The sequence below is a fragment of the Bubalus kerabau genome, chromosome 6 (genome assembly GCF_029407905.1).
Source record: "Bubalus kerabau isolate K-KA32 ecotype Philippines breed swamp buffalo chromosome 6, PCC_UOA_SB_1v2, whole genome shotgun sequence".
Lineage (NCBI taxonomy): Eukaryota > Metazoa > Chordata > Mammalia > Artiodactyla > Bovidae > Bubalus > Bubalus kerabau.
The window spans coordinates 10161098-10175665 of record NC_073629.1 but is presented as its reverse complement, the minus strand read 5'-3'; the positions used below and the strand labels follow the sequence as shown (position 1 = coordinate 10175665).

Genomic DNA, 14568 nt, shown 5'->3' with positions numbered 1-14568 from the left:
GGACATCAGAAATCTTCTCGGACAGGGTGTGATGGGCAGTAAGGAGGGATGCTTCTGTGCTGGGGATGGAGGGGTGCATGGGAGGGTCTGTGTTTTCCCACGAGTCCCTAACAACAGGAGAGAGGAAGACACCAAACTCACAGCCCTGTGCCAGGATCTTGGGATAGCAGTCAGGAGTCAGCTCTTGGCCCCTTTATTGCAACGTAAGCAGTGGTGGTGATGGTGAGTATTGTGATAGAACTTGCAGGAGAGCTTAGCGCAGCTCTCTCTGTGCTGTAAGTAGGCCTCACTTTTAGTTGTATGCACGCATGCATGAGGTCGCTCAGTCGTGTCCGACTCTGTGCAACCCCATGGACTGTAGCCTACCAGGCTCCTCCGTCCATGAGATTTTCCAGGCATGAATACTGGAGTGGGGTGCCACTTTAGTTGTATAGTCTCATTTAATCCTGCCTCAGGGCCTCTATTTTTGATGGTCCCTCTGCCAGGAATTGATTTCTCTAGTTCTTCACGTGACTGTCTGCCTCACTTTCTACAGATTGCCCCTTAAACATTACCTCTTCACAAGGTCCTCACAGACCACAGCAAATAAATTAACATTTTTGGCACCTCTTTCCCCATTCTCTCTGTTTTCATTCGTGAACACTACTTCAAATTTACATAGATAGGCGGATATAGGTAGTGTATAAAAATATATAAATATAATTCACACACACACATATATAGTTTTTTGTTTATACAAAAGCAAAAATGTTTGCCTGACTCCTCCAGAATTATTTCCATGTACACAGAAGTATTTCTCTCTTCACCACCTTTATTTATCACCTAAAAAAGTGATGCCTGACATGTATTGGGCAATTAATAAATATTGGTTGGATGATGAAAAAAATCCTCTTAATCCAGTGAAATGGAAACTATTGTTTAATTTTCAGATGAGAAAATTAGGGCTTGGAAAGGCAAAATTATGTACTCCATCTCAAAGATGGTAAGCATCTGAATCAGGATTCAAACCGGAGACCAGCTCCCTTAACCAGCATGCCATACTCATTGGCAACTGTGTGAACAGAAAACCCGTGGGCATGGAGGCAGCCTGATGAGTGCAATGGTTTAACGAACTGGGGAAGCTACAAAGGGAGCCAGGAATGCGTGGACAGTGAACATTTGACCAGTAGAGGCTGGGCAGATCCAAGTGATTAGAACCCAAGAAGGGGAGAGGGCATGATGGGTAGGGAGTTAAGAGTCAACCATCTTAGAGGCTGTTACTGAGAAGATGAGAGACTCTTACTATGGGATGTAGGGTAAAAATTAAGGTCAACCTCTGACCCAGGCAGACAGGTTTTCCATGCCTTTTCCTTTTTCCCTACAGAATAGTAAATATCAAGATTCATCAGAGACAGACAACAAGCTAAATACTCATAATGCTAAGAATGCAACACGACATAGGGCAAATGATTAGATCATTTGGTGCTGGTTTCGTGGAATATCCTTCCTAGATTTTGAATGCAGCCCCTCCCCCACACCTCTGGGGCACTTCATTAGGTGAAGCCGTGGGTCAGCTGTGTCTCTGATCCCTGATCCCACATTTATTTTAGGGATTAAAGAATGGGGGAAGTAGGAAATAAGGGGCACTCAAAACATTTTCCTAGATCTTTGGCCCCGGGTAGCATTAAAAACAACTGAATGCTGTACCGTCCATGGGGCCTGTGTCTATAAGCTTTCAGCCATCAGCCTGCTCAGAGCACTGAGGAGCAGATAAAATTGCCAACAATTAGAACTCAAAGAACACCCTTATATTATTTCAACTGTACTGCTACTGCTGCTAAGTCGCTTCAGTCGTGTCCGACTCTGTGCGACCCCATAGACGGCAGCCCACCAGGCTCCCCCGTCCTTGGGATTCTCCAGGCAAGAACACTGGAGTGGGTTGCCATTTCCTTCTCCAATGCATGAAAGTGCAAAGTGAAAGTGAAGTCACTCAGTCGTGTCCGACTCTTCACGACCACATGGACTGCAGCCTACCAGGCTCCTTGGTCCATGGGATTTTTCAGACAAGAGTACTGGAGTGGGGTGCCATTGCCTTAAGACAGAAAAAACTTTTATATTGCTCAGCCTATTTTATGAAACAAATACAGTTTTGATAGAATTTAATAAAATAAACAAATATGTATATTTGTTAATGTATCATCAAATAGTAGACCATTTGACTATCATCAAATAGTAGAATTCAAGGACAGTATATTGTACAGAAACTAACCACTAACATTCACTAGAAAAATGCTTAAATAATTATTTCAAAAGATGTTAGAAGGTTATCAATGAAATTTAACATTTATTCCTGATTAAGATGTTTGAGGAAAAAGCATTAAGGAAGACATAATATGTTCAGAGAAGCGGGGAAGGATGTATGAGTCTAGAAAACTATAATAATAACAACTATAACAAAAGCAATAGCAGCAACATTTGAAATCTTGGATAAGAAGTTTGTATTTATATGGTCTAAATAAAAGGACAAGCTGGAAGAAATAAAAACATAGTTTTTTGGTAACCAATATGGTTAAATATCTAAAAGTATCCAAGGAAGTCAACCAAAAGAAAGCTACAGCAACAACAAAAGAAGTCCTATAAGCAATGATTTCAAAATTAGAGGTACAAGACATTGGTTTTTTAAAAATAAAATTTATCTCTATGTATTAGAAAATACAGTAAAAGAGCTCTCTATTTACAACAGAACCAAAACAAATTACACTCAAGACTTAGCGTTTGTGACATAAGGTACTTATTAAAGAAAATTTAAAAACACAATGAGAATAATTTTAAAAAAATCATAAATGCACGGAAGGCTAAACTTGACTGTTGTTTGGGAAGACAGAATATAGTAAAGATAAAAATAAGTTGCTATAAAGAGCCAATATCATACCAATTAAAAGCCTCACTGTCTTTTTATAAAACATGACATGTTGGTTGTGACATTCAGCTGCAAGAGTCATCAAGTAAGAATATCAGAAGGTTTTTTTAATAAGTAATTTTTAATAAGTAATTATGAAGCAAATGTTCAAGCTGGTTTTAGAAAAGGCAGAGGAACCAGAGATCAAATTGCCAACATCCGCTGGATCATGGAAAAAGCAAGAGAGTTCCAGAAAAACATCTATTTCTGCTGTATTGACTATGCCAAAGCCTTTGACTGTGTGGATCACAATAAACTGTGGAAAATTCTTCAAGAGATGTGAATACCAGACCACCTGACCTGCCTCTTGAGAAACCTATATGCAGGTCAGGAAGCAACAGTTAGAACTGGACATGGAACAACAGACTGGTTCCAAAGGAGTACGTCAAGGCTGTATATTGTCACCCTGCTTATTTAACTTCTATGCAGAGTACATCATGAGAAACGCTCGGCTGGAAGAAGCACAAGCTGGAATCAAGATTGCCGGGAGAAATATCAATAACCTCAGATATGCAGATGACACCACCCTTATGGCAGAAAGTGAAGAGGAACTAAAAAGCTTCTTGATGAAAGTGAAAGAGGAAAGTGAAAAAGCTGGCTTAAAGCTTAACATTCAGAAAATGAAGATCATGGCATCTGGTCCCATCACTTCATGGGGAATAGATGGGGAAACAGTGGAAACAGTGTCAGATTTTATCTTTTTGGGCTCCAAAATCACTGCAGATGGTGACTGCAGCCATGAAATTAAAAGACGATTACTCCTTGAAAGGAAAGTTATGACCAACCTAGATAGCATATTCAAAAGCAGAGACATTATTTTGCCAACAAAGGTCTGTCTAGTCAAGGCTATGGTTTTTCCAGTGGTCATGTATGGATGTGAGAGTTGGACTGTGAAGAAACCTGAGCACCGAAGATGCGTTTGAACTGTGGTGTTGGAAAAGACTCTTGAGAGTCCCTTGGACTGCAAGGAGATCCAACCAGTCCATTCTAAAGGAGATCAGCCCTGGGTGTTCTTTGGAAGGAATGATGCTAAAGCTGAAACTCCAGTACTTTGGCCACCTCATGCGAAGAGTTGACTCATTGGAAGACCCTGATGCTGGGAGGGATTGGGGGAAGGAGGAGAAGGGGATGACAGAGGATGAGATGGCTGGATGGCATCACCGACTCCATGGACCTGAGTTTGAGTGAACTCCCGGAGATGGTGATGGACAGGGAGGCGTGGCGTGCTGCAGTTCATGGGGTCGCAAAGAATCAGACACAACTGAGCGATTGAACTGAACTGAACTGATGAAGCAAATGAGTAGATAACTGTAACGCTCCATATCAACCCTAACAGGTTTTAAAACATAACAGACAAAAATGATGGGTATCGAACCTTATAATATTTGGATAAAACCTGAAAATTCATTGTCATCAACTTATTTTTAGGAACTGTCTGGGGATGAACCACTCTGTGCTATTCTAGGGGCTTGGTACAGAGCCTAAATAAGCCCAGAAAGGTCCTCATTGTCATGGAGAAACAGAAAACTTAACAAGTCGATGGATAAGCGGCAGGATAATTTCAGAGGTTAAGAAGTGCAGTGAAGCCCACAAGTGATGGATTGAGGACTGCTTGTGAGAGCTGCTATTTTGGATTTGGCAATTAGAAAAGGCCTCTCAGAAGAGGTAGACTTTTGAGCTGAGATCTGTGGGGCAGAATGGGGTTTTCAAAAATAAATTCACTTGATTTTATTGTCAATAAAGTTGCCTTGAGGGACCTCCTATGTGCAAAGCTGGGCTAAGTGGTGTTGTTACATGGATGATGCCTAGATTAACTTAACAGTTTTAACTTTAATTCTAACCTTGCTCTTTGGGATTTATGATCTACATTAAACACAGAGACTGGGAGAAAATATTTGTAATGTATATGATAAGAGGTTGGAACCCCTTGGAACACATCAATAAGGAAAAGAACAATGGAAAATTGGGCAAATAATGACAATTTAGAAAAAGGAAAATGAAGTCCAGAAAGCCAATAAATATAAGAAAAAGCACTACCTAGAAAATAAAGAAATGGAAATTAAAACTGTAAGATATTAAAGTCTGACAGTTATGATAGAAAAAATGGTCAGGGTCATCCAGTGTAATCAAAGGTGTGGGAAGTGGACATTTCTGTATCTTGTTGGTGGAATATGGGTAAGACAAGCCCTTTTGAAGAGCAATCTGGTAGAAATTTTTTAAGATTTTAAATGAGAGTATCTTATGATTCAGAACAAGAATCAGTTCTATGTAAACTGAAGCTCAAAGGCCTAAAATTACTATATATAAGGATGCTGCTGCAGCAATGTTTTTAATAGTTAAAAAATTAAAAGGCAAATATCCTATAAATCAATTAGTAGTGGGAATGAGTGAATAGACCGCCATCAATACAGAATATGGTATGCCTTGTGGCCATTAAATAAAATCTTTACATAAATGAAAGGGGAGTTGAATGAGTCTGTAAAAAGTGAGAGTCCACCTCCTTATAGATACTATTAGTATAAATGTAGAAAAAAGACTGGAAGGACACACCAGAGCAATGACATCAGCGGCAGGGGGGGGTGTCTAAGTTTAGGGAGAGGGAAGGGGGACTCTCAGTTCCTATTTTGTATGCTTTTAGAAGAGAAGGAAATTTTCAGCCAATCTATTAAAGAAACAAACTATTACTTGTCCTAGCTGGGAAGGGAAAATTTCTATTTCTGAATACTAAAGGAATGTTACATCAGCCCCTAGGTGGATGTTTTCTGATCCAGTCATATTTTTGAAAAGCATGCCAAACCAAAATGCAATTAAATAAATATCCCACCTTAGAAAGGAAAAATGTATGTGACATGCATAACTGAAAAACGTATAAATAATATAAACATTTTGGCCACTTCAGATGGTTTTTTGGACGGGGGCACAACATAATTTTCCATGTAAAATATATATAAAGTTAATACAACCAAACAGCATACCAAGATGTCAATGAAGGTGAATAAAAGAGATAAATATGTCATGAGGAAATACAGGGTATTCACATGGAAAGGGTATTTTCGGTCTCACTGAAAAGAGCTGTACATTAAGCGACAGATAAGACTCATAACATTTAATTTAAGCTATATGTTGAGCACAGGGCTTCCCTGGTGGCTCAGCAGGTAAAGAATTTGCCTGCAATAGAGAAGACCAGGGTTTGATCCTTGCGTTGGGAAGATCCCCTGGAGAAGGAAATGGCAACCCACTCCAGTATTCTTGCCTGGAGAATCTCTTGGACAGAGGAGCCTGGCAGGCTACAGTCCATGGGGTCGCAAAGAGTCAGATACGAGTAGGTGACTTTCACTTCATTTCATTTGTTGAGCACATTCTATGTATATCAGATATGCTATACATGAAGCACCCCACTTTAATCCTTACTCTTGCCAGCTTACAATGTAGATGGTATCCCCCTCTAGCGATGAGGAAAGAGAGGCACAAAGGGGTTAGGTGACTTAACCAAAGCCACACTCCTCTGGTAAGCAGAGGAGACAGGATTCAAAGCCAGAACTGACTCAAAAGTCCAAAGTCTGACCTAACCTGCTATCTGATCTCCTATAACCAAAAGCTCAAAGTCAATGTCAGTGGGAAGTGCGCTTCTGCAAAAGCACACTCACATACAGACTGCCTACTTTATTTTTTAAGTCAGCTATCTGGGGCACCTCTGAGTCCTGGAAGCTGGCAGGACCAGGCTGGGACCTGTCTCTAGTCTTGCCTTCAGACGACAATTGTCTCTGTGGCAGATCCTGCTCCAATTGTTGCCAAACCCAGAGACTAAGACTTGTGTATTCTGGGTTAGAACTTTGCAGAGGCCTTTGTGACCACTGGCCTGGGCGTTGCCTTGTTGCCACGGGGGCTGGGGCTGGGGGGCTTCCAGCATACCCTGAAGCCCACTGCACTTCCTACCTGCTCAGGGTCCTGTAGCATCTTCAGCACTGAGGCACATAACACCCTCCACGCTTCATTCCATCGGCTCCCTCGCCTCCCTCGCCTTACCCCTTCTCCTTCCTGTGACTTAGGCCTAGGCTCCTCTCACCCCTCCACACCTCCCCCCTCCCCATCCAGGGCTTCCCCACCGCTGCCCTCCCTGCCAGCCTCCCTTGGCCCCCCTTCCATGAGCCGTTCTTCCACTCTCCCCAGTCTCCTCCTTCCTCTGACCCCTCACACTCCTCACTGTCTTTGCTTTCTTCCCATCAGTTGATCTGGGGCAGCCATATCCAGGGAAAACCATGGGGCTTGGAGGGAAAAAAGGGGCCATGACACCTCATGAGCGGAATCCAAACCCAGGACCTACAAACAGTCCTAAGATGAGTAAAAAAAAAATGAAGAGGAAAAAAAAGAAGAAAGATATGGAGGAGCTGAAGAAGGAAGTAGTCATGGTGAGAAGAGCTGAAGAGGGTGCTGGCAAAGTGCCCTCCAAAGTCTCTGTCAACCCTCAGCCTTCTAACATCTCACCCTGAGAATTCATCATGCGGGCCAGAGCCTCCCCTCTTCCCCACAAACGTTTCCCCTGGAAATGACGTGTCACCACCTGACCCTCAGTGGCTCTACTGTCTCCTCAGGATGATCACAAATTAACCTTGGATGAGCTCAGCGCCAAGTACTCTGTGGACCTGACCAGGGTGAGTGGAGGAGTTCCCCGAGGGAGGCAGAGGCTCTCCATCCCCGACCCTGAGGCTCCCAGGACAAAGGCAGAGCTGGAAATCTAGCCGCTGACTTGAAGGTCAATGTTCTGACCCTTAACCTGCACCTAGCCAAGGACACACATTCCGAAAAAGATGATAATGATAACTACTCCAAAGAGAGCTCAGGATTAGAGCAAAGAATAGGATGGACTAGGGCAGCATGTCTCAACCTTTGTCCCGGGGACCCATTCACACTCTTACAGATTTTCAAGGACTCCAAGGACTTTGGCTTATGAGGGTTACATCTAGCAGGCTTCCCCGGTGGCTCAGCCGTAAAGAATACACCTGCAGTGCAGGTATCGCAGGAGACGAGAGTTGGATCCCTGGGTCAAGAAGATCCCCTGAAGGAGGGCATAGCAACCCAGTATTCTTTCCAGGAGAATCCCAGGGACAGAGGAGCCTGGTAGGCTGCAGTCCATGGGGTCGCAAAGAGTTGGACACGACTGAGCAACTAAGCACAGCACACATCTGTCATCTATATTTATCATATTAGAAATTAAAATTAAGATGATTAAAAAGTATTTCCTAATTCATTTGTAAGAGTAAAGCTATTATCTATTAGTACAAATATTTTTATGTCAACTGCTTTTCAAAGCAAAAAAATTCGTGGTATTTTACATTTTTGCAAATCTAACATCTAGCTTTTTAGGAGAAGACTGCTGGATTCTCACATAATTTCAGCATTAACTCTGTTGTAGTATCATGTGACCTGTAGCCTTGGGAAAATGCTACTATATACTCAAGAGAATGAGAGTGAAAAGACAGACAACAATTTAGTGTTATTATGAAAATTGTTTGAGAATTCCTTCATGGTCCAGTGGTTAGAACTCTACTTGTGGCCAAAAGAAAAAAAAAAAATTGTTTGGCTTTGTGGATCCCCTCTGCCCAGAAAGCATCTCAGGACCCTGTAGGTCCCCAGGCCACACTTTGAGAACTGCTGGTTTAACAGCTAAACAGTATATTACCACTGCCATCAATTCACTGCTGCTGCTTCTACTCTAACCACTAATACAATGATCACAAATAAACAAAAGCCCTGGAAATAAAAGTTCCTCTGAGCTCTAGAATCTCTTCATTGGAGGGTCTTAGGGTGACCATCTGGTAACCAGAGATGAGCGTGGGAGACGGGTCCTGTTTTTATTTAAATTGTATTTTTCCAGGGCAGGTTGGGGAGTGGCTGATGGATATTTAAGAGAAGCTGCTTTCTTCTTCTTCTTTTTATTACAATCCTCTAGCAGATTTTTCTCTCACTGTCACTCAGAGGAAAAAGCACCCAAGCTTATGCACCAGGCTAGAGTGAGGATCTACTTTCATGTATCTAGCTGCTTGTTTGTTTTTTTCTATTTCCAAGTTAAAGAACCAAAGTGTGGATGTCTGTACGTTATAAGCATATGCTTTGTATCTCATCATTCCATTAGCCTGGCACACTGTATGATAAATCGTTTATATGCATCTCCTCACTGGAGGTGGAGTTCCATTAGGCCCAGCATCAGTCTTACTCACTTCAGTACTCTACCGTTGTACCCCTCCCAAGCCAGGGGTTCAAAAGATTTGTGAATCAACCCATAAACTAAAAATCCTTCCTATGTAGGGAGGCTAAATAATATCCTTCTGTAATGCAAGGTTTAGAACCCCACTTAGGTAGGAAGAACTTCCAGGCTGACCTTCGGAGAACTTCACTGGTCTCTCAACTTATCCTGGGGCTATAAACGGAAGATCTGTGCTCTGAAGCCAGGTTCTCCTTTGTGACAGCTACTTTCTTCTCATGGTTCTCCCTTCCTCCCTATTTCTTCTCCACACAGGGCCATAGCCCTGAAAAGGCGCAGGAAATCCTGGCTCGAGATGGACCCAATGCACTGACTCCTCCCTCTACCACTCCAGAATGGGTCAAATTCTGCAAGCAGCTATTCAGCGGCTTCTCCCTCCTGCTGTGGACTGGTGCCATTCTTTGCTTCGTGGCCTTCGGCATCCAGTTGTATTTCAATGAGGACACCACCAAAGACAACGTGAGTCTGTTCAACCACGGCTGCCCAGTCTCTGCTCAGCCCCTGCTGCTCTTCTGCTCGGCAGCCTAGCACTCCTGAAGTCTTCAGGTCCAAATCAATATACTCCCAGGGGTTGCTAAGAGAGCTTTGGTCCTTCCTGGTTTCCCTTTTATCTAGAAAGCCTCTTTAAAAAAAAAAATCTTGGAAATGCCCTGCAGTCCAGTGGTCAGGACTCCGCTGCACTGCATTGCTTCCACTGCAGGGGGCACGAGTTTGATCCCTGGTCAAGAAACTGAGATCCTGCCAGCCATGTGGTGTGGCCCAAAAAAGAAAAAGAAAGCGTCTGACTCAGCTCCCTGAGATACAGAGTTCTCTCTAGAAACTTGTTCTCCTTTCATTATCCTCCCGACTGATCATCAAAGCACATTGCTATCCATTCTCTTTCGCAGAATTTTAATCTCTCTCCTTCCTGTCCATCTCCCTCACGAGCCCCCTCCCGCTGTGAGTAGCCTTTCTGGAGAGGAAAAGATGGCGCTTCTCGGATCTGGAGTTTTGCTGGCTCCAAACTGTAGCTCGGGGTTGAAGCTGAAAGAGCCAGGCTGTCTCAGACTCTGCTCAACCGTGTGCTCTGCCACCAAGTCCCATGGGTTCCTCCACTCAGAGAAATGGCTATTACCCTTGCAAACTGACTTTCTGAGGATGAAGAGGGAGGAAAGAACCTATTGACGAGCCCTTGGTTTCCCTACCCGCAGCTGTACCTGGGCGTTGTGCTAACTGTCGTGGTCATCATCACCGGCTGCTTCTCCTATTACCAGGACGCCAAGAGCTCCAAGATCATGGAATCTTTTAAGAACATGGTACCTCAGGTAGGATTCATATGGAAGGATCTAGTGAGAGAATGTGTTAGAATGTAACCGAATATATGACCTTTATGTCCCTTGAAGAATTGTACTCTACCATGAGTGGACTGTGTGAGGCTGATAATGACGGTGAATTCATTTAAATTTTGTCCTGTCTCAGCTTAAAAGTACCCTGAGAAAAACACATCACTTTTGAAGTTGTCTGGTCTGAAATGCATAATCTGAATCTTAATGAGCGTAATGAAAGTGAGAGTGTTAGTTGCTCAGTGGTTTCTGACTCTGCGAACCCACGGGCTGCAGCCGGCTAGCTCCTCTGTCCATGGAATTCTCCAGGCCAGAATACTGGAGTTGCCATTCCCTTCTCCAGGAAATCTTCCCCACACAGGGATCTAATCCAGGTCTCCTGCATTGCAGATGGATTCTTTACTGTCTGAGCCACCAGGGAAGTCCAATGAGCATAATATGAAACCTCAAATCTGTTGGGTTCTATCCCCCCAAAAGTAAGGTGGAGGCACAGGGGGTTGGGGAAGGCAGATTCTTCAAATGTCGATGTTTTTAAAGACAGAGAACAGCTATGAAAGTGATGCAGATTGCTGCTGCTGCTAAGTCGCTTCAGTCGTGTCCGACTCTATGCGACCCCATAGACGGCAGCCCACCAGGCTCCCCCATCCCTGAGATTCTCCAGGCAAGAGCACTGGAGTGGGTTGCCATTTCCTTCTCCAATGCATGAAGGTGAAAAGTGAAGGTGAAGTCTCTCAGTCGTGTCCGACTCTTAGCGACCCCATGGACTGCAGCCCACCAGGCTCCTCCGTCCATGGGATTTTCCAGGCAAGAGTACTGGAGTGGGGTGCCATTGCCTTCTCCAGTGATGCAGATTAAAGGAGGCTAAATGGACATGACAGCTAAATGCAGTATCTGACCCTAGACCAAATCCTATGCTGGAGCAGAAAATAATGTCGTAAAGGATATGTTGGGCCAATTGATAAAATTGGAATGCAGACAGCAGATGAAAGTATTGTGTCTATGTGAAATTTACTGAGTTTGATGACCATTTTATGGTTATTTAACACCCTAATTCTTATGCTTGCATGCTTAGTCACTAAGTCATGTCTGGCTCTTTGCAAGCCCATGGACTACTGTAGCCCACCAGGCTCCTCTATCCATGGAATTTTCCAGGCAAGAATACTGGAGTGGGTTTCCATTTCCTTCACCTAATTCCTGGGAAATGCACCTTGAAGTATGTATGATAAAAGATCATGACTTATTGGGGACTTCCCTGGCAGTCAGTGGTTAAAACCTCAGCTTCCAGTGTAGGGGGTGTGGTTCGATCCCTGGTCAGCGAACTAAGATCCCACATGCATTACAGTCAAAAAAAACAAAATGTAAAACAGAAGCAATATTGTAACAAATTCAATAAAGACTTTAAAAATGGTCCACATCAAAAAAGATAATTTTTTAAAAAAAGATCATGATGTATGTAACTTGCCCTCAAATAGTTTGGGGGAAAAAAGAATGCACATACACACATGTAGAGACAGAGAACAAATCACAAAGCGGATAGGGTAAAATGTTAACAGATGAGTCTGGGTAAAGGTTATATAGGTGTTCTTGGTACAATTTTTATTCTTGCAACTCTTCTGAAAGTTTAGATTATTTTCAAATAAAACCTTTCTAGAGAACTTGGAAAACAGGACGGCAGAAGGACATTCCTAGGCACAGGGCTGGAAACTTGAAGAGGGACAGGCTCCAGATTTTCCCAATGACATGGTCATGTTCCAGGCTTTTAGCCCAGGATCTTCTCCCTTTGATGTCAACAGAACTTAATTCCTTCCTTGGGTAAGAGTGCAGGGGAGAATGTTTTGGTAGAAGGAAGTAGGAGTTTGGAGCCTATCAGTGTCTGCTGCCTAGCAAGCCACCCTAAAAACACCGTGGCTCAAAACGACAAATATCGTACTTCTCACTGTGGCTCGGCTGATCTGATCTGGGCTGAGCTTAGCTGGTGCTGGATGGTCTTAGATGACCTCATTCACGTATCTGGGGTCTCAGATGAGATGTCATGGACATCTGGACCTTTCTCCTTATAATCTCTCTTCCTCCAGGAGGCTAGCTTGAGCCTGTTCAATATGGTGACAGAGGGCAAGCCCCAGTGTGCAAGCATTTTTAAAGTATCTGCTTGCATTACATTTGCTAATGTCCTATGGGCCAAAGCAAGCCATATGTTCAAATCTAAGTATAGAAATTAAGAGATAAACCCCATTCCTACATGGGGTATAAGTGAGAGGAGCATCAAAGGGCCCTGCAGACAGTGATGGTAAGAATTTGCAATCTACCAAAGTGATCTGCACAAAGGATGTGGTAACCGTGGGAATCAGAGGACAGGAGACCAGGAACTGGATGGGAAAGAGAAAAGAGCTTTGGAAATGACCCTACACTGTCTTCCCACAGCAAGCTCTGGTCATTCGAGGTGGAGAGAAGTTTCAGATCCCTGTACACGAAGTGGTGGTAGGCGACCTGGTAGAAGTGAAGGCTGGGGACCGGATCCCCGCTGACATCCGGCTTATCTCTTCACAAGGATGTAAGGTGAGGGGTGTGAAACGCTGCGGAAGGAGGCCGAGTGCAGTCTTCGAGCACCTCGGTGACCTGGGCTCAGTTAATGAAATTACCATCTTATTCGGAACCGTGAGAAGTCACAAGAGCAATTTGAGGTTGCGGCGGTGTGCAAGTTTATGTTTCTGTCTGCGTGTCGATAATGATGCTGCTGCAGAAAAAGATATGTCATCTGTGTGAATCTTTTTTTCCATTCTCGATTTATGACCCTCCTCTCTCCCATCCCAGGTGGACAACTCATCCTTGACAGGAGAGTCAGAGCCCCAGTCCCGCTCCACTGAGTTCACCAATGAGAACCCTCTGGAGACCCAAAATATCTGCTTCTTCTCCACCAACTGTGTGGAAGGTGAATGTCGACTCATAAGTAGCCTAGATTCAAAAGTAAAGATTGATGGTGGTCACCTAGGGTGGTCCGGTGGTTAGGACTCCGACAGTCCACTGCAGGGGGCACAAGTTAGATCTCTAGTTGGGGAGTTAAGATCTTGTGTGCCAAAAAAAAGAAGCAAAGGTTGAAACAAAGATTTCTAGAACTCTCTATCATCTAAAGGTAGTAGGGAATGTAATAGCTAGTAAATAGGGTACCTTCTTTGTCACTCGTGAGCTGTACGATCTTAAATTAAAGGTCAAAGCCATCATTTCCACATTTGAACAATGACGATACTGAAAGTCACTGGTCCATAAATTTTTATGTGGGTTAAAGAAGATAATACATATAAAATGCTTAGCACAAGGCCTAACACATTTTAAGTGCCCTGTAATTGTAGCTATTTTTATTCTGTGTAGTGAATGGACTGTGCTCTATGAGCTGAAAATAGCATAGAAGGGAAGAAAATTATTCAGCCCTGCTAATTCATTCTTCTCCTGAAGTAAGCCCTAACTTCTCCTCAGCATTCCAAGAGAGGGTACTGACTTTAGAAATTTGAACTTGCCCCAGAGCAAACAGCTAATACGTTGACAAGTTGAACTTTCAGGCATGAGTCTTTCTGATTAAAAAATAAGAGCTATCTCTATAATATGTCGCTTTTCTGGGTGATTCTGACTGTAACTTTAATGGTAGGAATTTCAGTCATTGTGGTAAGGCAGGAAGAATTATTGTAAGCAAAGAACTTTGTGGGGCCCTTCATTTCAAGCCGCATGCCTGAGTGTTCTACATCCTGTGTGTGAAGTTTGCCTCCTGACTTAGGGCCCAGAAGCCCCACTTGTTATGGCCTGTGCCAGCCAGCAGGGGTCAGACTGGCTCCAGCCAGCAAAGCAGGGAGGGGGCTCCAGGCAGAGCGCTACTGCCACCTGGGCAGCGTTCTTGCTGGTAGGGGAAGGAGGGCTGTCCTCTGAGTGCCAGGATGTCTGGCAGCACCCTGCTTTCTGGCCATTAGGTGCCAGTAGCAACCCCTCCCATCTCGGTCTCAACTCAGATGCTGCCAGATGAGTCCTGGGGAGCAAATTGAGAAGCCCTGGGTTAGAGG

The 14568-nt window shown here is 43.7% G+C and overlaps 1 protein-coding gene across 1 annotated transcript in view; it reads left to right on the top strand.

Moving 5' to 3' along the window:
* Positions 1 to 7197: 7197 nt before the first annotated feature.
* Positions 7198 to 14568, top strand: part of ATP1A4 (ATPase Na+/K+ transporting subunit alpha 4) — a 32107-nt gene continuing 24736 nt past the window's right edge. Inside the window, exons 1-6 of the mRNA XM_055583860.1 lie at positions 7198 to 7347; positions 7531 to 7590; positions 9456 to 9659; positions 10391 to 10504; positions 12944 to 13078; positions 13334 to 13451. Of these exons, the coding sequence (XP_055439835.1) occupies positions 7198 to 7347; positions 7531 to 7590; positions 9456 to 9659; positions 10391 to 10504; positions 12944 to 13078; positions 13334 to 13451 (781 nt within the window). The remainder of the gene's footprint in view (positions 7348 to 7530; positions 7591 to 9455; positions 9660 to 10390; positions 10505 to 12943; positions 13079 to 13333; positions 13452 to 14568) is intronic.